The sequence below is a fragment of the Phaenicophaeus curvirostris genome, chromosome 1 (assembly GCF_032191515.1).
Source record: "Phaenicophaeus curvirostris isolate KB17595 chromosome 1, BPBGC_Pcur_1.0, whole genome shotgun sequence".
NCBI classification, from domain to species: domain Eukaryota; kingdom Metazoa; phylum Chordata; class Aves; order Cuculiformes; family Cuculidae; genus Phaenicophaeus; species Phaenicophaeus curvirostris.
Window position 1 is genome coordinate 85,617,708 of NC_091392.1, and position 23,692 is coordinate 85,641,399.

A 23,692-nucleotide genomic window follows, 5' to 3' on the forward strand; every position below is an offset into this window, starting at 1 on the left:
ACCTTAAGGTGAAATCTTAGCCACAGAAATAATCAATAGCATTCTTGCTGATTTCAATGTCATATATAGATTTCACATTGGGATTTTTTTTTAATAACTTCTCCCTGTCTTGTCTATTGATTTTTATAGTTCACATTAATGATTAAACTGAGGTCTGAGGTTCAACTACCTGACTGAAGGAGGTAGACAAATAAGCAAGATTCAAATAAATACTGTTAATTTTACAAGGACAATGTCACGATATTTCTTTTAAAGGCTACTGCTATTTTCAGGATCTCAACAGCCCAATCTATCTGCAAAGTCAGTCAATGTTCATTGAAACTGCTTTTGAAAAAAGTGAGGCATTTAAAATACTTCATAATAATTAGACTGAAATAATAACAAATTCACTAAAATGAGAGGAATTGTTATCACCAGTGCACTGTAATTGCTGGAAATTATAGTTTCTGGAGTTTTGTATGGAATTCTGTTTTGAAACTATTCAAACTCATAATTTATGTGAGTTGTTAGCAAAGGACATTAATCTACTCCAAATGGTGGCAATGTGTTCTCTAGCAGACAACAGTTTACTTATTTCTAAAGATTAAACATATATACACTTCCACACAATGCAACTCTTTCATAGTTGTGTATTTTAGAAGTTATTTCATGAGTACAAATACAGCTTCCAGAGCTTACGCACTATAGGATGCATATACTTCTTTCACAAAGAAAGATTTTAGTGACATACTAATTAATCAAGGAGAGATTGCTTTGCCCATGTCTGTTCAATGGAAGTTTCTATGTGAACTCAACCCCCCCCCCAAAACGTTCCTCGGAAATTCCTTGATTTATTCTATAGTGTTTATATTCCATTCAAAACTGTGGATCTGAGATGAAGATGTAAGCCTAGATCAAACTGGAATATTACAGTCAAACCTTTACTGCACTTCATCTTCTCTGTTATTACTTCTAGTGTTTCAAAATACCCTGTTAATTATTTTGACTTTTGTTTGTTTCACATTGTGGTTTCTTCTCATTTTTTGTTGCATACATCTGATTAGCTGCTTACCTGATAGTTCACAGCTTGTTAATAGAACAGATAGCAATGCTTTTTAGGAAGGTAAATATTTGACTTACCTAAGACATGGGATACTATCCTTCATCGTTCCTTCACATGCTACAGTGTTGGTACTGCCTGAAAGGCTCTTTAAAGAAGGAAGCTGGGAGGAGGCATCTGGAAATGGAGGAATTATTTCTGGTTCAGGAGTAATGATATCTTCTACTTCGTACTGAAGTCGTACCTCTAATGACTTAAGAAAATAAAAAGCTAAGTTGTAATTTAATAAGGAAGGCTGCTGAAAGTTCTGTTACTTCAAATAAGTATCAGTAAGCCTTTTTTCAAAATATCCCCCACATTTATCATTGTCATTTGCAGGACATTTGGTGTTTATACAGCCCAATAGCAACATCAGATAGGAACTAGTCATTGACCCTATGCTGATGGAGAAATACCTAAGTATAGTCTCCCAGTGCTGACTTTGATTCAAACCTTTTATTGTAAGTGAAAGGCAGGAATACAACTTTCCAGAACTTATTGTGAAAAAGAGAAGACAATCACGCACCTCCAAATAAATTATATTTTGGTATAAGAAGACATCATTCAGGATAAACATAATGAAAATTTTCTGCCTGTTGTCTGTTATCGTTTTCCTAAGCAAATTCATTAGAAGAATGATTAACTCTGCTTCCTTATCGCTAGTACAACAGTCTCTACAAGACAGCCTTTAGCCCGAGTGCAGAAGGCTGGTGGTGTGGGTGGTACCGATGAATGAACTTCATTTGCCCATAGATGGGGCTAAGGAAATGAGAGATAACAACACAGAGTTCTATGTTCATTAGACTAACCATGAGTTTGGTGGATTCTAGAAAGCAAAGTTTGAACCAGTTACATCCTGCTTTCCTTTTGGGCTCTCTTGATAGGGAAAAGGAGACCAACCAGGCTCAGTCACATTTCAGTTCTTTCCACTAATCCCGGAAACCTTAACTGAAGGACTCCAAAACTCAGGGGAAACTGGACAGGAAGTTCAAATCTATGTAACTAATCATCTCAAAGAATCACAGTAAATATTGGGCAATTCTTTCTGCCTCGTGAATTGTCCAAGGAGAGCCCCACCTTGAAAAGAATTAAAAATAAGTAAAGAAAGAAAGTCTTGTGATTATGAGCTGAATAGTAATTTCAATGCTGGTATCTTGAAGTGGTCAGAAGCAATTGCAGATGGAGACACTGCAAACTCCATCTTAGTCAGTGATTCTCACTGAGGCCAGAATGGAGTCTAAGAAAATACCTAAGTGTTATGAGAATCAGGAAATAAAGATCAGTGCTGAAGGCTCTCCTATTCCTCAACCATTGTGTTAAAACACCTAAGATTTCAGAAAGAAGTGATTCTGCTCAGCCAGAAGAGAAAGGGTCTTTTCTCAAAATTTAACTTCTGTTCTGTCCTTTCAAAATCTATAGACCCTTTTTTTCCTGAATCAGCTAAAAACCCCCTATAGACAACATTTGCCTTCAAAGACTAGTGAGTGAAGTATCGAGTTCAGGAAAATATATTCTTGTGGAACTAATTGCTGCTGATTAATCTTTATGCAGGAGTGGAGGAACTGTTGAAGCGTATGTTCTTCTGCTTGCTATGTTAGAAGTGTATCATTCTTCTTTGGATATTTTTCTTTGTGTCTTCCTTTTTCTACTAAAATTCATTTTGTTAAGTTCTAGCTATTGTCCGTTTACTTAGAAAGGAAAAATTTAAGCTAATAACATGATTGTGAATTTTCTTCTATGCTTTGGTCTCTGCTTTGACTGGCCCTTGGAGGGGGTACAGACCTCTTATAACAATTTATTTTGATACATGGTAAAGATCTTTTTGGAGGATCCCGTACTAGGCTTATAGATTCTCCTTTCTATGTTCAAATTAGCGTAAAGTTTTTGCTATGGTTCTTCTCACAAGATTTTAAGTGGAGCTTCATGAGGCAACACTGATCACTGAGGAAGTGATCATATTTAATAGATACTTAGATATTCTTTTGAGACAGGGTGGAGTAGACTCAGATGAGAAAACAACAAGAGCAAATTCTTCTTACATAATTGTATGGCAAGGAATCCAAGGTTGGGTAGGAAACAGAATTTGCCTCATGTGTGCTAATTGCCTCCAGAATCTGATACGGAATGATGCAAATAATATCCCTGTTGAGGAAATCCCAGGCACAACCTATGCCTCTTAGGCAAACTCTGCAGCAGACTTCCCTTCTACATGGAGAAACCTTTGAGTAGCCTCCCTGTTTCCTATTTACCACAGTGGTAACATTACAAAACTGATATGAGGCATTCAAACCCACATGAGGTCCTTAAAATGTTGTGATTTGTGGATTGAACTCAAAGTGAGTTCAGGTTGGCTGCTAGAGGCGGGGGGACATTAAGTGCTAGAACTTGAGCTCACCTCAGGCAACAAAGAAATCATGAGACTGACCAGCTCAGTATCAGTTTAGACAAAGCCGAACAGCCAGAAGTCAGGCACACATTCCAACAAAGACTCCCTTAGTTTTTATTACCTCCCTCTCCATTTAAAAGTGAAGAATTGAATGCCTGCAGCAAAAATGCAGACACCAAGAGATGAGGTCCATCTCAGGGATGCATAAAACCCAGGAGAACTCAGTGACTATGCCACCAAGAATAGATAATATTAAGGCAACTCTTCAGAGAACAATTCCTCATATAAATGCCTTTTAATTACAGATGAAATCTGAGGAGCTGTTAAATTGCACATATTATAACACTTCAGAAAATACCAGTTCTGATGGAATTCAGCCACAAAAGAAAAGACAGGGAAATAAAGAAATTAAATTATAGGTAATAAAATATAAGATGCATTTGCTATGCAATAATGCAAGAATACTAAGATATAGTAATTTTAGCAGCATTATACATAAGCTGGTTGCTAGCTTGAATTTACTGTTCATTAGTTTTAAAACTATCCTGAAAGGATATGTTCAGCTAACTCAATAATTGCCTCTGGTGCGAAAAAAATGAGAGGAAAACAACAGAACAGCTATAGGTAATGAATTTCTTACCAGATGCTGCCTGTCTACAGGCCAAAAATTTCATGTTTTGCCAGACAGCAGACTTTCTAAAGTACATTAAAATAGTGTGAAAAGGAAAAGAACTGTAATCAGGGAAGGTGGAAAATGAAAAGGAAATATCTGTAAGCCCCTGGGGTTTGTTGAGAGCTGACAGACGCAAAGAAACACTTCCTGGTGGTGCAAACTGTTCTCCAGCACCAGAAAATGGCACACCTGAAGGATAGGTAGTCATGTTTGGTTTGGCTTTGCATTGAGAGTAGTCTCCTGTTAAATTTCTTAGACTTAAGAAAGAATGTTCTACATCATAAATAATGTTTAGCCACACTGTTAGCTGTGGTTGTGGACCCTGTGCAAAAATGCAAGGTTTAAACCAAGCTCAGACTCGCTATACAACAATGATAAGTACAAGGTGACTGCTATGCACTTTGAAGAACATAAACTGTATAATTCCACCTGAAATAAGGTGACAGCTTAAGATATGAAGACAGAAAAAGAAGTATTTGCACATGATAAAGCAATAGAATTCATAGGAAAATATCAAGTGTTTAACCAGAAATAATCTGGCATTTCATATAGTGTCTGTTTTTAGGGCAACAGAGCAAGCATAAATCAGGAAAAAACTCCCAACTCTTTTATTTTGTTGAAGCCAGTGATAATTTTCAGTCCCCTTGTTGTACAGAGACTATGAACATAAATTAAAAGAGATTAAATACTTGAGTTAAAAAGAGCATTATTATGCCAACACACAATGTACATTATCTGATAAAACCATAAAGCAGGCAGTATTTTTAAAGCAGGTAGCTATAACAGAGATTTACAGTATTATAAAGTCTTGAAAGGAAACTACATCTGAAATCTGTACTGTATGTTACTGTAAAAGCAAACAAGTGGAGAACAGGCTCCCAAAAAAACAGTTAGATTTTTGTCACTGACTTAAGCAGGATCAAGATTTCACTCAAAAGGTTTTAAATGGAATATCCCTAAACTTATATTTATGCAGCTTGGTACTACTTTTATTCAAGTATATGAGCACAGGCACAGCAAGGCAATTTGATTTAGAAATTATTTTGTTTTATAAGAGAGCAAAATTCTGAAGGACTTACTGCAATTTCAGTATTTACTTCATGTTTACTGAACCTGTAAACAATCACGTATGCAGAAACTCCTGCCACACAGAAAATTCGGCTTTCAGGACACCAGTGCATCATCTGAACAGCAAACGGATCTTCTTCTACAATCTCAGCTGTTGCTTTTCCTTCTCCTGGCTTCTGTTTTTCAAAGACTTTTGATGTTTTTAATTTGTACAACATCTGCAGAGTAACTGGAATATTTTAAAACATATAAAAAATACTGAATAACATGAAACAAATCAGTTATACAGTTCCTATGTTCCCATTTTCTTTTCACGTATGGCATAACAAAGAATCTTATGAAGATCTAAGAGGAGAAAAAGACGGGTATTATACATTACAGATATTATTCTGGCACCTAGTAATGGTAGGGTACATATTTAATACTTCCTGAATGACTATTTGTTCGTGAAATACTTCCTAGTACTTTCTGAAACAGAATGTCAAAGGTGTCTGTTAACCATTATGTCCATAATTAGGCTTACATGTTATGACAGACTCTGATAATGCTACTGTTTTTCTAATGAGATGTGAAATTAAATTTCATTTGCATGAGGTTATTGCATTGCTAGGATGTAAAGATTCTATGGCACTTCAAAAGAAAACATTAGGCAAGTACTCTGGTGGCATGGGCAACACAAAGGATTTCTGAATAAACAGGAGTTCTAAAATGTTTTGATTTTTTTTTAATGAATAAGCATACCTGTATTTATAACTGCATATAAAACCTTAATAACCAGGAGTCTTTGTCAAGACTAGAACTTGACTGCAGTGAATTTTGGAGGTAAAGGATGGGTAATAATTAACCCCATTTTGTTTATTCCTCCCTGACATTCCTCCCTCAAGTGAGACTAAGACCAAGACATTGGAGATGCACTGAGAGTACCACTACTGTTGAAACAACTGTGAATGTTCATGGTTGTCTAAGCTTTCCTGTTGCAGCATGCACACAGCGATTAGTGGGTTATATTTATATTCCCTATGAGAAGTTTTTTCTTTTCCCATTCCTGCCAGAATTATAGAAGACATTGTCAGCACACTGGTTCCTGTGCAGTTTAGGCACTAAATGCCCTGGGGTCTGTATTGTTTCACGCCAACTTTAATGCCTGGTTTCACACATTCTTGTCAAGACTGTAAATGTGCAATGAATCATGCACGAAACAAGGTCTAATGCCTCACACTAATTCTGTAAAAAAAAAAAGTCATTATCTTATATTTCATAGTAAAGCTCTCTCAAACTTATGTCTATGCAGGTCAACTCCTGTTGACTTCATTTGAATTCTTTTCTTTTTGGTGTTCACCATAACTTGAGAATACTGGAAGATGTAAACTCTACGCAGCATGTAATTGTTTTTCCTCCATTCACAATTAGACAAATTACATAATAATAAAATAATCTCATAGCCATGTTCAAGTTGCATGCCAATGTAAATTTTCTTTGTGAAATGAGGATTTGGAAATCCTGATTTTTAATTTGTCCATCATGAAGAGTGAAAATATTTGGTATCAGGCAAAAAGAGAACTGCCTGACAAAGTCATCAGGTTTAGCTGACATTAAAATCTGGTAAACATTCCCCGTATCTAGTGGGATATGGTAACACTATTAATCATTACAATTCTGTCACACAACGTGGAACTAACAGTTTAAGTATCGTGTACTCTGTGTTCTTGGCAACTGTTATAGACTGGTTGTTAGGGCCAAATGAAATCTCTCTGTGTGTAACATTTCATATAGAAGTTTCTTTCATACTCGTTTCTTTCAGAAACTGATATCTCATAAAAGAGATATTCTACCCAGACATCCCTGTACTGCAGAAGAGAAAAAACACAAAGCAACTTTACTGCAACTTCTGTGAAGCTCAATCACAGTATTTGAATCAGAATATTTTAGCTTTCAACCAAATGAAAGTATGTTTTAAATACTACATTTTGCTAATAAGTGCCATACATATTTTTCTGTAGGGGTAAAAGCTGGGGTTTGATATATGTAGTTATAGTTAGGAAGCATGGTACAAATATTCTGAAGCTTTTCCTGCTGGGATGAATGGAAATGCTTCCCAATTAATTCCTGCAACTTGAGACAGAACAAGAAAACATTGAGGCCATCTCCACCTCTCTAGATTAGACATGTATTGAGATGTATTATAATATTTTATTTTCACTTATCTGTAAAAAAGGTCATATTGTACTCAGAATAGAAGAAATGTGACAACTTGAACTGCATATTAAATATAATTGAGCCCACTCTTTTATACACACAAGAAGATAATGCCCTAGGGTTTTTTTTGCCAACACTTCATCCTTCATTGGTTTTGGTATGTTGGATCTAAAGTTTTTGTTTCTCTAAAAGACTTTCACACTTTTGTGTCTAATTTATCTCATTAGCACAATTTTTTCCCCCTAATTTAATAAAAAATTGCTTATTTTTGCCTCTTTATTCCTGATTATATCCTCTCAGGTATTACTACTCATACTGCTAAATGTCATGTTTTATATATATATGTGTGTGTGTGTGATTTGTCAGCATTATATAAAAGTGAATTTTAGAGACTTACTGGCAGAAGCATCCCAAAACTTTACTGATCCATCTGCATGGCTTAAAAAAATATAAAAATTGAATGTGTTAAACAAAGATGCAATTCTAAAATATCTCTTACTTTCAGTGAGTGATAAATGTAAGCAGGACAACTGTTATTTTGCTCATGTGGTCTCTATACCTTATCAACAATATAATTACAGACATACTAACTGTAATTAAGTGTTTTGTTTTTAGTTTGATTAGGTCAATAAAACACTTCTTCATGCATTCCCAATGGATTTTAAGATCACAGCAGCAAGAAATTAATTCCCATACTAACTACAATTTTAAGTTATAGCACTTCTGTCTTTGCAGTGGGTCAACATGAAGCCTATGTACTCTAAAAGTATAATGTACAATGAACTTTGAAAAGAAAGAGGGTAACTTAATTTTGTTTAATACCTTTCAGCTGTGTTTATTTTAATAATATAAAATCATTGCTGAAATAAAGCTGGAGAAAGGAGACATTGCTGTTTAAAATGAGAATAATCCCTTCATCACCTTACTGGTACTATTACATACATCATAATCTTATTTTCAAAAACAGCTGTTAAGTCTTATTGATAATAACAATTTTTCAAATATATTGCTATCATCAGCATGGATGAGACCAGAGGGAAACATAGAGTGCATCATAGCTAAACAGCTACTGTTTTACAGCACAGCCCCTTGAAAATCCATCAGACATTGCTCATGGCACTTCTACTACAATCTGAGCCTTTTTGCTATCAAGTTGTCTCTCCACTCACAGGATAAAACTCATCCCAGTGCACCATGCCCTCACCAATGCTGTGATATTAGAATGAATTTCCAAACTGTCCTGAGTTACGAAGTCCCCGGAAGGCCAAAGAGCAACATCTGTAGAAGAACAGCTACTACCCTTTTTCATGCAATTCTGCATGACCTTCAAGGCCAAAACCTTCCCCTGAAATGGATTCTCCTTCCAAAGGCTCCACCATCACAAGTACATGGATTTGCTGTCTAACACTGGCACCTCAAATGGTAATACTTATGGTAGTTCACCTCTGAGTACAAAGCTCTATTTTCTACAGCAAATGGGAATTTCTGTAGTGACTCTGCACAAGGAAAACACCTACGTACCTCAAATAAAAATGCCAAGATATGCATAGTCTGTGAAGGGTCAACTCATATCTATAGCTAACCCACAGTGAAAAGCTGTAGACACTAACATTTTAAAAGCACCAATCCTCAGTTTCATTCTCACCCTGTAATAATGATTTCAGGATATGTCTGAGCTCCAAGGTTCCATGCTCCACCACTGATAGGCCACTCCTAAACAAACAAAAAGAGTAGGGAGATCACAACTTATTCTCATGAATCTTCCTTGGTTAACTTTTGAACTAAGAGTAGACAATATCTTTCTCCAAAAATCAATACAACTCAGAAAAGGAACAAAAATGTATAGCATTGTTAACAATTAAAATTATAAGCTGTTAAAATATTTCTGTATAGCTAACAGTAATCCAAAATAGGAACTACAGGAAGGAGTAACAAACAGTATTACTACCCTTTTCAGATTGTTTGACTTATAGAGTTTCTATAGGACACCAAATAGACTAAAAATCTATTTTGAGGATGAAGATTACTGAAGAAACTGTCCCAGAAACAAGGATCTGAGCATGACACTGTGAGATACGAGATAAGGGAATGCAACTTTTACAGAACACATAAAATCATATTTCTTCTCTGCCATTTGTTTACTAGTGGCAAGGCTGTCATTCTCAGTCTAGGCTGGTAGAGTGAAATGCTGGTCCATGCCTAAAGCCTGATACACAGGATACAGTATGTGGAGGGTGACATATGTACAGAGAGGGTGAGGATGTGTGCAGATTATGATGGGGTGGAAAATAGCTGGGAGCACAAACAATTATGTGGACACATGGAGTGGATGCTTGTCGCTACAGAAGTGAGTGGGTGGCAAATGAGAGGCTACCTACATTCGGAGTCTACATTCATATGTGCACAAATAAAACAAGTGGACAAAAGAGTGTGCAATGCATACAGAAAGGTGATGAAAAGTTTTTGAAACTGTATATATGAGGTAAGGATAGGTAAGCAGACAAATTCAAATAAGGGAAAAAATACTTTCTGAAGGACTTTGTTGGATCAGAATCCGAAAGAAGCAGATAAGGCTTAGTTTCTCAGTTGATGGAAAACAAGGCAGCTCCAAGGAGAATACTTCTGTCACTTGGAATAGAAAACTGATCATTTGTTTACCCAATGTTTTTTCTAATTATTTGTTATGAAGGATTAGTTCTAGTGAAAACATAAATCAGATTAAAGCTTGAAATGTATAAAATAATTGCATTTCCTCTTTTTTCTACAGCTTGCCCTACTTCTAAAGCCATTATGCTAAGACTTTCGTAACTCAGAAAAATAATTATTAACATCATTATTTAATAAAAACTGCAGAGGCATGCTGTCAACCCTCAGCTGTCACTGAAGCTTTCCTGCTAACTTCTATCAGTTATAATCTGTTCACTTTTCTCTTTGATAGAGATGAGTTATCCATACATATTTGAAAAGTACACTGATGGCATTCCTTTTACTTAATCTTACCTGGCATAACTCCTAAGCAGCCTAATGATTAAGTCCTCTGTAATGGTCATAAATGGTTGTGCTTAAGTGATGGTGTTAATGAGGGACAAGCAGCAGGTCATAAGCATGTTGCTAAGCAGCTGACTGGACGAGCTTGAAAGTGATCATTAAAGAATTAAAATGAAAATAATTTGGCAAGATGGTACAAAAACATAGGTTTACATCTACCTTCTTTGTCTGAAAAAATATTGGATTTCTTTACCTTATTGCTGTATCCTTGTTTTTTATGTTTTGCTCCTACAGAATAGAGTACAGGAATCAAATCTGGAGGACAGTCCGCAAAATATTCTGTGCAGGTAACAGGTGACTCATGAATGTCAATAGGATATGGATTTTCAAAGATTGGAAAACTAGTTAGGGAAGACAATTTATTAGAAGTACTGTGACACACTGAGCCATATAAGAAAACATATTCTTATATTAAAGTGCATAAGAGAATCTAAGTAAAATAATAACTAATAAATTACATTTTTCATTTTCTCTTATTTATTCAAACATATGTCATGTCAATAATAGTGTGCAGTTACTCAAATAAAGATATAAAAATTCCACTGCTGTGACAAGAATCCCCTTGTGACTTAAACACCCATTCATGTGAGTAGCTCCTAAGGCTAATAGGACTATTTGTGTAAATGAGGATTAGGAACTAATTTTTCTCAACATTTCATAATTATACAGAAGTGATATATTTTCTAAAAGCTTTCGGTCCATGGATATGGTATATACTACGACCTAAGAACTACTTATACAATTGTGCATTTTACATTGAGGAGCTTGGCTTATTTGGTTGGTAGGCTGCTGACTCTATAATGAACAATTGCAAAAACAGACGAAGCAGATCTCAGTTTTTTTCTCGCTTCTATCAGTTTGGACAATCTGATAAGAAAGAAGGCCTCCCTTCTGGCAGATTTCACAATGCTACTCACAATTCAAAAATGTAGGAAATTTGGTTATGATTTCAGTTACATCCATTTTATATTGCTGAGATGATTTAAATTATTCCTGAAAGTAAGTGAGATCAGAATATGATTCACTTATATTGTTTCAAGACATTAAGGGGAAAAGTCTGTTCCTAGTTATACCCGTGTGAATGTACATTACTGATGCTGTTGGAGGCAGAATGAAATAAATAAGAACTGGATTCTGCATTACATGATGTAAGTTCCTCTTTGATGTGGACATTGATTTTGATGTGAAAGAACAATTTGTCATTTAAACCAACAATTCAGTCATGGAATAATCCCATGGATGCACTATAAATCAATGCCAGCATTTATTGAGATACTTGAGTACATACATACTCAAGTGGTAGTCCCTGTGGAGTCTCGTGAATTTAGGCATGCATATAAGTAGTAGTTTAATCTAGATCCCAAAACACTCATTCAGATCATAACTCAGCTTGTGACCAAGTATATCCTAACTTTCATGTTGAGTGAATGTTTGAAGGCTGTGCTGAAGTGACCACAGATTTAGATTTATTACCAAACATGAGAACAAATATTACCATAAATTCTTGTTGATTAACTGACATTAGCTCTTAAGATGGAGGTAAACAGAGTCAATTATTACCAAAAGTGAATGATTTTGGATAGTAAAATGACATTGCATGATAATATTTGGATTTTTATCATCATTTGCTAGACAGTTAAGATACATAAATCACTTCATATAAGACTTCATACTTACTTGCTTTGTGTCAGGTCAACAACAATGAGATCCTTTTCCAAAAGCACAACTACAGCGTAAGGTTCTTGAAATTCTGTAAGCAAGGAATCAAGTTTAAAAGACTTGGACTTCTATTAGTCATTTTAAACAAGCAAGTAATATTTATGTTCTCTAAACATTCACAGTACATTCAACAAAAAATTTAAGGTATAAATCTGAGATGTGTCCACAAACTAGACATGTCAGCAAACTGGGGCCAGACAGGAACTGAGAAATGACATTTGGGCAGCGTTGCTGATCAATATACACAGCAGAAACAGACCTGGTATGTTATAGCATGTCAGTATGATGGCATATTGAAAGTAAAGAAATAGAATGTGAAGAAGTTGTGCGTATTACTGCATTGCTGAATCCAATTGTGATACAGAAAATGTATTTTTGCTGTCTTGTAATAACACTTCTACAGTGTACAACTGTTCTTCAAAAGCACATTGTGAACAGCTAGTCCAGTCCACTTGATAAAACACAATGCCCTCAATTCCAGACTCTGTCATGTCCAATTCAAATACTGACATGTTGCTTCCTCCCATACACTCTAGTAAATGATACAATTTGGGATTTTTCATTGATTTTTTTTTCATTTATTAAAAATATATAATTAGAATGACAACCAAATGCTTCCCTTGATGCACAGGGTGTATTATTTTATGCGGCATAGAAGTTATTTTAAAAAATATCTTCTCAACAGTAGCAAACCATTCTATTATGCGTAAGCTCAGAGTACACTCTTTAGATGACTGATGCTAAAAGGCTAAGTAAATTGGCAGTAACTGATTTATGTTCCTCTCAGGCCAGCTAAGAATGCAAATTATTTGTTGCTTGGTTTTATACAAGGCTATGAATAATACTGGTTAAAACAGAATTTTTAAGTATTGATGTGGTAGCAGAGGAAGGAGGTACAGAACGTTAGTACTGGGAAGAATCACTGTATTTGCCACAGCTTAAATGGAAGCCGAAACTAATTCAATTGCTGTTAATTAATCTTTTGCATGATGTTGAAACAAACATGCGCTTTGTCTCTATAAAGAGTTTTAATAGGTATTTGCTTTAGCTATATATATATGATTTATTTTACTTTTCTTCTTGAGGGATTAAAACCTTAACTTAGTTTTTTTTGACTCAGAGCTTTTCTTAATTTCCTTTCTGGAGTTTTCTGTGAAAACTTGGTCCCCAGTATGCAGCAAAATATTTTTAACAGATCAATTCAGGTTGCTGTGTAAGAACTTTTTTGCAATATAAATGGTAGTTTAACCTTCAGTAATTTAGCAATCTGGAGATTTTCAACATCATGAAAAATGTATGAAATTTTAGCACATATGTTTGATTAATAGCAATATTTTCTCGCACTAGCCCACATGTTTCAAGGTTATATCTGTAGATTTATGTATGCTTTATTGTGTGCTTATTAGTTGCTTCCTATATTGAGAATGCAAAGAAATTCCAGTTACTTTCAGTGACAAGGTTTTCTTGAGATGGAGATAGCTGTGAATCGAAGTTCCTGGAATGGAATGAAGGTCTGATTAAGAAGATAATTTCCTTTTTATTTTCCATAACTGTGTTTTGCATAATAAACTCACCATTTGGATATGGTGTTTCACATAGAGTTAAAAAATCAACTATAGGGTGATCCATTTCAAGAACTGTAATTGCTTTCCCATGCATGATTGTTAAACTTGGTCTTCGACAAGCCTTATCATACGACAGTCCACCAGAAAATATCACAAATGGTTCACTGTATTAAAAAAAAAAACAATATAGTAATTATAAGTTTACATAGTACATACAAATTTACATTATAGTTTTAGTACCTTTAAATAATAATAAATAGCTTTGCAAAAAGGAAGAGAGAAAGATTCTTAAAGGAACTTAAACTCAGGAATGTATCAGTGAGTTAAGTACATAAATAAAACATACCTGTTTTTACAAGTCTTGTACTCTACTTTAAGAATTGGTTTACAAGATTCAGTTTTTTTTCCATCTCTTTGAATTTTTCCTAAGGAAAGAAAGATGATGAAAACTGTATTAAAATGTCACAATGACAGAATTAGACTGAAACATGCACATTGAAGCAACTGTATAAGCAGTAAGGGAATGGAACTTTAAAGCTACAGGAGATGATGAGTATTAACTCCTATTTCCATGGATTTGTCTAAATTAATCACATTTATTATGGCTTTATGTTTTTACTGCGACATACATATAAAGGACCATAGATTACGCTTCAAAGACGTCTAAAACTAACACAGATGCCTGAGAAGGATGACACAACTAATCATTAATGAATTTGACCAAATATATACCTTTTCTTCTGTACACATTATGACCATAAACATCTTATTTTTTTTCCAAAGTCATTCTTAGATTGACTCAATTCCTTTCCTTGACAAAATGTTACATGCTCTGGAGTGTAACTAGCTGAGTGATAAAATTAAATGAAGCGTGCAATTGAAATTCATGGGTTCTTGGTCAATTATGGCTCCGTGCTTTTGTCCTCTCAGAAAAAAAGTCATTTGTAAAACAAAAAAAAAAAGTTTAGTTTCGTTACTTTGGTAAGCCTATGCTTTCTTTCAACAACAATGTGATTGGAGGATACAGTGTGGGTGGAACCAGTGAGCTCAGTCCTGTTTTGAGCTGGGGGTGACCTCTTAGAAGTCACTTCTGTCATAAAGTACAATTTTATGGCTAAAAATGATAAAATAAAAGGAACTATGAAATTTAAGAAAATTATAAAACCCTTCTGGGCTATGTAAACCTTGCTTTCCACTTCAACCTTCTTCATCCCATCAGGCTTCTTGGTAATGTATTGATTTGCAGTAGAGTTTATTCTTTTTTACCTCATTTATAGGAAGCAATGGCGTATAAAGTCCCAGACATAAAAGATACAGACATTTCTTGACATGGCTCCTGTAAATTCTTCATTGCAGTGACTTGGGAAGCCTTGTACCATCTCTATAACAACCATCACAGTGCCTTGTACTAAATGTATTACTTCTTCTGAAAATTGCATATACCAGTACTTAAGTACAAAATATAAAAGAAAAAAATGTGAAAATCCCATAGTCTGCAGATGTCAAAGACCATCAGTAGAATATTAAGATGAATTGGAAGACATTAGAGCAATATTACCCAATAAGAGGCAATTATAATACTAAAAAAAAAATTATCAAAATTGTTCTCTGAATTTTATAACATTTTGCAGCTACCTTGCAGACTACAATATTTATGCAAAAAGCAATTCTGTATCTGGGCTAAAATAAAAAATGAAATAAACATGAATATCAGCAAACAGCATGGAGACTATTGCATTGCTTCTTAGTTACATGTCAGAGTTACCATGTGGTATCGTGGTCTGGAATGGTCTGTTAGGGCTTTTCAGATTCCATAGGGTCAAGCTGCCATCAGAGTGGCTGCACATGAACTGCTTCCCTTCATGATGCCAAGCAACAGAATGAATAGCCTACAGAAATGAAAGAAGAACTTGAGACTGAAATGTAATACAGTGTTTACACCAATGATACTTTAATGTAAGACTTTGGATTTTATTAATCTAATGATCTGTCAGCAGTTGGATGGTTCTTCTTTGTTTAGAGTGTGTTACCAGCATTTTTAGAAACCATTGGCTGTAATCTACTGCTAGTCAAGCAAAACAATTCAATGTAGAGGCTAACAGAGCACAGGAATGTAAGAAAGCCAGGGCTGAATCAAACCAAAATTGGAGGAACAGGGTAATAAGGTAAAAATATAAGAACAACAGACATACAGTGTGATCTTAAGATGCCTGAGAGCTGTCCTTAGAAGTATTTCATCTGGCAAATGCACAGGGAACTTTGTGTGACAGGTTTTACAGGTAACATACAACACATGCAGTCTTCCCCAGAGGACTATTTAAGAAGAGTAGAAATAGTACTCTGTTCTTGAATAATTCACACTACCCCGTCACATACTTAAGTTTCAGAGCTAATACACAAAAATATGGGATGTTTATTATAAAAGCAAAACCACTGAAGAGACCAGGGTTGATTCATTGATCTAGGAAATTAACAAAACAATGATGTGAGATACTTTCAGAACAGTAAGTGCTTCAGAGAAGAGGAATATCACACTCCTATGTACAAAACACAAATGCCACATGAGGAATGCTATGTATGCCAAAAAGCAACACTTCAAAAATTAATAGACAATTCTTAATAGGTCATATATAATTAGTGGAACTGACTGAAAATGTCCATAATTACATCAAACAAACTGAAAGGATAGTGGGGTAAGTCCTTCATTTTCACTGGTATATGCTGAAAACTAACAAAAGCCCTTTCCAGACAAAATAAAGTATTGCTTCATCATATACCACAGTTTCTCACATACTCCCCTCGGAAGCACACACTCACAGAATTTTCCCTTGATTCCATTTCACTTCCAGAAATGTTAGCTGCCAGATAGTGAAAACTACAGAATGTTTTTATGTAGATGTAAATGAAACACACTGAATTTTGAAAGCAGTTTAATAAATTTTTATTTTTGCTACCCTGGAAATGCTGAGGTCTTGCATACTCTTCAGTTTCATGTGGCCATTTAGCTGAGTTATTCAAATCACTTTAAAATCGTGCCTGGGCATTCATAAGTCAGCATTGGATTTGTTCATAATATTTTTTCTTAGGCTGATGAGAAATAGACCCAAGTGCCTTTGGTTACTATTCAAAACTCCCTGTTGCTCTTCCTCTTTTAATACCTATAATGATTGTTACAGTTAGTAACTGCTCATAGCCTAGAAGGAATACTAGAAGTCATTGAAAAAGCTGTGACCCTTTCCCAAAAGTGTACTCAGCTCCCGAGGCTGGACAGCACAGTCACAAATGAGCCTTTGCATTTAGGTGCCCCACGTGTTTTAAGAGGAATCTGACACACCTTGTATATAAATTCATAGAATCATAGAATAGTTTGGGTTGGAAGGCAGCTTAAAGATCACCTAGTTCCAACCCCCAATGCTTTGCTAATGCACTAGTAAGCTGGTCATGCCAATAAAGACTCAATAGAGCTGAGCAAAGTGAACTGTAGATATTCATCTTTGAGTGATGTGATGGGTGTCCCTCAAACCTATCGGGGGGGTGACACATAGTTTCTCTTAAAGACTCATCAGATACCAAGCCATAACTGAAGCAGCAAAGACCGTTCATACAGAGTCCAGTGTCATTGTCTTCAGGTAGTAAGAACCTTAGATCTGTGGGGAGTGCTACTTCACTTAAACTGACGGCAGGTCTGTCTTTGTGCAAATTAATTCTGACATGAGCTCATTAATGCTTGCTATCATGCCAAATTTCAATCTGCTTTTGATGTGTTTTCACACATAGAAACATTTCACATGGTTACAGTCACTAACTCTCTCTGAGCAGGAGCTAGTAACTAGCAGCTGAAAACTGAACCAAGCTGCTTGTTAAATTGCCTCTCAGCTGCTAGGTGCCACCTGCCAGCATAAACCTCCTGTTGAGAAGAGCTAAGGAGGAATGCTCCTGTCACAGACAGTTGGCAGAGCAGCAACTCAAACTCACCTGTTAGACTTTGCCCCCAAATGAGCAAGAAATACTTAGAATTGCTTTTGGAGGTTTCAGCTGGGAGTCACAACTAATACTGAAAGATGGTACTGAATAAGTCTCTAATTTTCTCAGTGCTAGAAAGTGTCTAGCATTCTGATCCACTTATTTTGCATCCACAAAAAAAGGAGCAGTTATCTGTGTAGAATAGGAGTTCATCACGGTGGGTGACTCATATGGATGTTCACACAGTGTATGTACATAAAGCATAACACTCCAGATTGGGTATGTTTCTCCTTCTGCAATAAGCACAGCGGTGGCACACATATTCAATCTCCTCTCATACTCAGCATGTCCTAAATTAAGCGTGCCCAACACCAGTTCAGTTCCTTCCCAACCACAAACCTCCTCCACTAAGAAGAACTCATGGGGACTCTAGGACCACTTTTAAGCATATTTTGAAAAAGCATCATATTATTCCAATAGCTTGACTCTTAAGAATCCTTCATGTTAGTAGCACTGAAGGACCATGACAGCAAGGGCCACATCTGACTTGATACTTACATAATAGCATATGCTTGATAAAAGTAGGGAAATGTCATTTGGCAAATGCCCCTGTGAAAAATGCAGCTTTATTTTGGAGATGTGTTCTAATGAAAGATGATGGCCATGATTCAGGAAGCTCTGAATGAGCGTTGACACAACCTGTCAAACTTCTAAACAGCTATTTTTTTTGGATATGCCAACTATCAGTAATAACTTGAAAATCCTTTGAAGGATCTGTCCTGTTTATGTGCTGCCTTTTTATACCAACAGGCAGAAATAAACTTTTGAAGGAATTGGTAAAAGGGCTTGCAAGGAAATTATTTATAGAAGGCATCAAAGAATAGCATTGATGGAAAGGGCATGAATATCATATGCATGCATATCACCACTGAGCAGATGACAATCATCATCACACAAAGAAACAAATTTGCAGCTGACATCCTGAAAAGCAGACACAAGATTCCTTAGAAGCAGGTTCAAGCTCCACTCTGGGACCAGGTATTTCACAAATGAGAATATTTTAGTCTCTTAAGAAGCTTTGACACAGTAGAGAAGAAAACGTAGAAACTCCTTGTATTAGGAATTGATGAACTGAGGCAGCCTCTAACAGGTCATCAGCAGTGCTGAAAGAAAGATAGTACTACTTCTAGCTACAGTGAGTAAACTCTAAATATCAGGGAGAAGCTTTAAAGGGAAGATACAGGCTTACAAGAATGCCAAGTGGAGACATTCCAGATGATGCAACTTGTATGGCCTTTTCTATGCTTGGTGAGAAGCTCTTTCATATGAATTGAGCAGACATGTTTTATTTATGAAGGGTTCCCAGTCTTCAAGACATGAACTACAGCATGATGAAGAAGGAGTTAGGTATGCAGCTGTAAATGTTGCAATTGCAGGTCTGTTAACAGGAGGCAGAGTCTTCATTTCCACCGCTTATGAGCTACTGTGTTGTCTCAGTGAGCAGATTATTCTAGGATCAATGTGTCCATGATGTTAATCTGGATAGCAAGGAAAATGAAAGGGCATACTTTGCAAGCATCGGAGAGAACCTACTAGCATTGCAGGAAACAACTCACCTCCCTGTCATAAGATTACCCATATTCTGAGGAGATGTCTGCAACATATATCTCGTATCTGTGTCTTCAAGTCTCATGTGATGTGAAGCACCACACTGGTTTGATAAAGGCATGCAGCCTAGAAAGGATAGGCAAGATCTGACAGTGGTGACGTATGAATGAACTGAAACCCATTATTTCTTGATAATCCTTTTGTTAGCTAACTGTTCAAGTAATGCAAATAAAGAGGACTTATTCCATCTGATCTGAAAGTCCACTACTTCTAAGATTTTAATTAAAAAAATACAGTGAAAAAATTGAATGGAAGAGACCTTTTAATAATGGTTCTCATTGACAATGAAATGAAAACATTTCTTGTGGCTGTATGAAAGAAGAATTTTTAAATTAATGAGATATGAAACTATTCCTCTATATAACAATTAAATGTCAGCAGATAGAGTTCCCATCTTGAGCATAAAAAGGAAGAAAATTTAGATGTGTAGATAGACTATCAGTTACCAGATCTCTTTCCTCTTCTGTATCAAAAAAATATATGCTATTGACTTCTCACTCCTGTGCTACACTGTGACGTGTTCTACAGATCTGAATAACAACTAAGAGCCGCCTTCTCAGCAGCTGGTCTGGGAAGATTGAGATTCAATGCCATCAATGGTAACACACGAGAAATCCAGCTGAGACTTGATCCTGTAGAAGGATGAATATTTGGAGGGAGTCTTAGAGTGCTGACATTTATTTTGAGTGACATTACCAAGCTGGACAGCTATCTGAAGAAAATTATGGAGAAGAAAGAACTTGGCTTGGTGATGAACACTCACAGTCCATCAAAGACAAGATAACTGGCTGTTTCTCACAGTACACACCAAGTGCTAAAGCCTGGTGCCAGGGCTTCCAAGCAGAAGTATCTGGTCCACTGATAAGGCCATCCAACATGCCATCTGATGATCCTTAAAGATGGTAGAACAGGAAATCGTGAGTTACATGAGGTTTCCAGTTCTTTAACCATCAAATAGGGTGATTACATTAGTTTCAAAGCTGATGCTAAAGAAAGCATAGTGGTAGTAAGTAAAATAAATAGCGGTAGTAAGTAAAATAAAGTTGGATCAATCTCATTCAAACCCCATTCAAGTGCCTTCTGTATTCAATGAATATAGAGAACATTTACAGTAATTTATCTGAGACCTCACAGACACCCTGCAATTGCAACTGGCTGGCTCAGCATCAGAATGACTGTAGGGAAAGATTGGTCAGATGTAATGAGTCACAGAGGCCTTGCATCAGTGCAGATGGAAAGGTGAAGGGGAGCAGGAAAAATGTTTTCTGGACTGCGATCTTAGGTGACCAATCTGTAAGAAGAGGCTTAAGTTTGAAAACTTGGGTTGGTGCCAAATACCAAGTGGCATATTCCAAACTAATAATTTGTAACTCACAAAAGCTATATAAGCCAGGACTGAAAAGGAACTCTTTCTGGGGGCTCCCTAGGGGATTCCGAGCAGATCTGGAACATTAAAAATGTGGAGCCTGAAAGTCTGGAATAAAGCACAATGGCTAGTCACACAGCCCTTTTAAAGACAAAATAAAAATCTTACAACTATTTCAGTAGATAACAGTGAGCCATCACAAGTTGCAAAAAATGGAGTAATGACACTGCAAGGAACCACTGGGGAGGAAAGCACATGACTGAAAAAATAAAGTCAAGAAAAGTTCCTGAGGTCAGTGCCTAAATATGTGGAACAACTACATTGTATGAGAAATTTTCAAGATCCCAATCACTCTGTCTCAACAAGAAAAAGACTCCCTTGAGGAGATCTGTAAAAGGGAAAAGTTGTCCAGCTTTAAGTAACAGAACAGGTTCACTTCCACAAGCGTATGCAGAGGAGGACTGTGGCTTAGATACAATTTAGTGGACAAGTCATGAATGCTTGACTGTTTAAATTCAAAATTACCCTGTCCTTTAGAATATTTGCTATGTGGTTGCTCAGAATCTTAAAGCTCAATGTAGTGTTGATTTGTCTGTGAAAACAAGCCTGAAAGAGTGCAGGATTCAGATTTACTCCTTACATGTAAGAATGCGGTAAGATGAAGAAGGGAAGAGAACTACAGCAAAATATTTACTGTCTGGATCTCTTTAAAGAAAACATCCCGTTCTGCTTGCAGCTGCAGTTGCATTCGTATTCAGCCATGGTGATCTTTACAGAAGGGCTGGCAAAAAAATAAATATTTTTTTTCCCTAGGGTTAGTACTAAAATCATAATTACTAAGAGTATATCTATTATTGAAATAGTCTGGGTTTTTTGATACAAGAACAGTGTCTGTGGCTGATAAAATCTGCTTACAAATGGCAGGAAACGATGAAACTATGAGAATACAACTTTGAAAACCATTTAATCAGATCTTGAGTGCTAGGTAATACTAGTAGCCCTACAAAATAATTTGTCTTTCTTTCTAATTAATGTTCCAGTAATACTCAGTAAAAAATAATTCTATAATTCCTAGCACAGCTATAGCTCAGGTCAGCTCGTTGCTACACTCTGTTCAACTGAGGATCCCCACACAGAAGCTGAAGAACTTGTCAGAATGAAGGGGAAGAAACTCTGTGTCATAGCACACTAACAAGAGCCTAAGGCATTAATATCTGAGATTTCAGGTTTTGATTTCTATTGTCAATAACTTGTTCAAAAGCATAGCACTAACAGTATTTCCAGAACAAGCAATGCCTTAAGATAAATATCTATCTGCTTGACAAACTGCTTAGTAACAGTTTTTCTGCAGTAATGGAAATTGCTTACCTCATCATAGTAGGCTCTCAAATCTGCTCTTTTAGATCGTAAGTCCCAGAATACAATAGTCCCATTTTCATAGCCTATCAATAGCTGGAGAAGGGGAACAAACACAAGCATAGTTTCAGATTCAAAAATTATATAAAAATATTAAAGTACTTCATGGTTTTAGGAGATTTTTTTAAAAAATAAATAAGCACTACAAAGAGAAATGCCAAACCGATGTACAATATTGCAGTTTGCACTACACACAATACCGTACTTTCAGATTATCTTTCAACTTAAATTACTTTTCATTACTAAAATTTTAAAATCTGATATGGAAGAAAAAGTGTGCTTCATACACTTTTTTTCCTTTGTTAATTTTTTTTTTTCTGCAAGATTATCTGCCTGGACAGTCTCTGCAATTGTATATCTACTGAGGAAATAAAACCGTAGCATGTGCCTGCTCTTACCTTCCTTGGCCCTGGTTGAAGGGAACACAGGTATGACATTTAAGAGATCACTTATATAAATTCAAACCAAAGAGTCACCAGATTAAATTCTAATTCAGCTACTTATATTCCTTTAATTTCTGCTTTCTATTGCTTTAAAACATTCTGAAGAACTCCCACTGCAGAGAATAAATTGCTTGCTTTCCTAGAAATAGAAAATAAATTAACTGGTATGCCAATTTATACTACTTCTAGAACTGATATGTCATATCATCAAGCACACCTGAGAAACACAAGCAAAGAAGATTTGTCAAAACATGAAAGAGAAGAAAAACAATGAACACAAGAAATAAGAATGAACACAATATTTTCTCCATGTCCCTTTTGAAAGGAACTGAATTATTGCTCTGGGACTGTATTGACTACTCTTCATTTGAACACTATTTCAGATCTTAAGGAAGATGTGAACTCTAGCCTACTTAGGTATACTGAAAATTGCTTCCCTTAGAGCCTATAGAATGATAGAATCCTAGAATAGTTAGGGTTGGAAAGGACCTTAAAGATCATCTAGTTCCAGCCCCCTGCCATGGGCAGAGATGTCCCACTAGATCAGGCTGCCCAAGGCCCCATCCAACATGACCTTGAACAACATCAACAACTTCCCTTGGCAACCTGTTTCAGTGTCTCACCACTCTCATGGTGAAGAAGTTCTTCCTAATGTCTAGTCTAAACCTGCCCCTCTCCAGTTTATACCCGTTCCCACTCATTCTATCACCACAAGCCTTTATGGATAGTCCCTCTCCAGCTTTCTTGTAGGCTCCTTTCAGGTACTGGAAGGTCACTATAAGATCTCCTCAGAGCCTTCTCTTCTCCAGGCTGAACAAGCCCAATTCTCTCAGCCTGTCCTCATGTGGAGGGTCTGTCTTCCTAATAATTCGTCCTGCTCCTGAAGACTGTGAATGACCAAACTGACACACTACTGTTACAGCATATTTTATACCACTGGCAGTCGTTCTTTGCCCATAAACGCATGGATCACAGCATGCAGGCAAGAATTTACAGTTTCTATATTAAGAATTTAAACAGAAGAATGACAAGACTGTCTCTTAGTCTGTGAAACTTTACCAGAATCTTTGCTACCACTCACTTTACCTTGCATAAGTCATAAA

The 23,692-nt window shown here is 36.1% G+C and overlaps 1 protein-coding gene across 5 annotated transcripts in view; it reads right to left on the bottom strand.

Annotated features, from left to right (window-relative positions):
* The window catches only part of STXBP5L (syntaxin binding protein 5L), a 197,940-nt gene that overhangs the window by 59,897 nt on the left and 114,351 nt on the right, over positions 1 to 23,692 (bottom strand). For all 5 annotated transcript variants that reach the window (XM_069866934.1, XM_069866918.1, XM_069866947.1 and 2 more), the window contains exons 7-16: positions 22,099 to 22,182; positions 15,499 to 15,622; positions 14,080 to 14,158; positions 13,743 to 13,897; positions 12,127 to 12,199; positions 10,643 to 10,790; positions 9,047 to 9,114; positions 7,799 to 7,839; positions 5,217 to 5,434; positions 1,120 to 1,292 (exon numbers count right to left, since the gene is read on the bottom strand). In XM_069866934.1, coding sequence (XP_069723035.1) covers positions 1,120 to 1,292; positions 5,217 to 5,434; positions 7,799 to 7,839; positions 9,047 to 9,114; positions 10,643 to 10,790; positions 12,127 to 12,199; positions 13,743 to 13,897; positions 14,080 to 14,158; positions 15,499 to 15,622; positions 22,099 to 22,182 — 1,163 coding nt within the window. The remainder of the gene's footprint in view (positions 1 to 1,119; positions 1,293 to 5,216; positions 5,435 to 7,798; positions 7,840 to 9,046; positions 9,115 to 10,642; positions 10,791 to 12,126; positions 12,200 to 13,742; positions 13,898 to 14,079; positions 14,159 to 15,498; positions 15,623 to 22,098; positions 22,183 to 23,692) is intronic.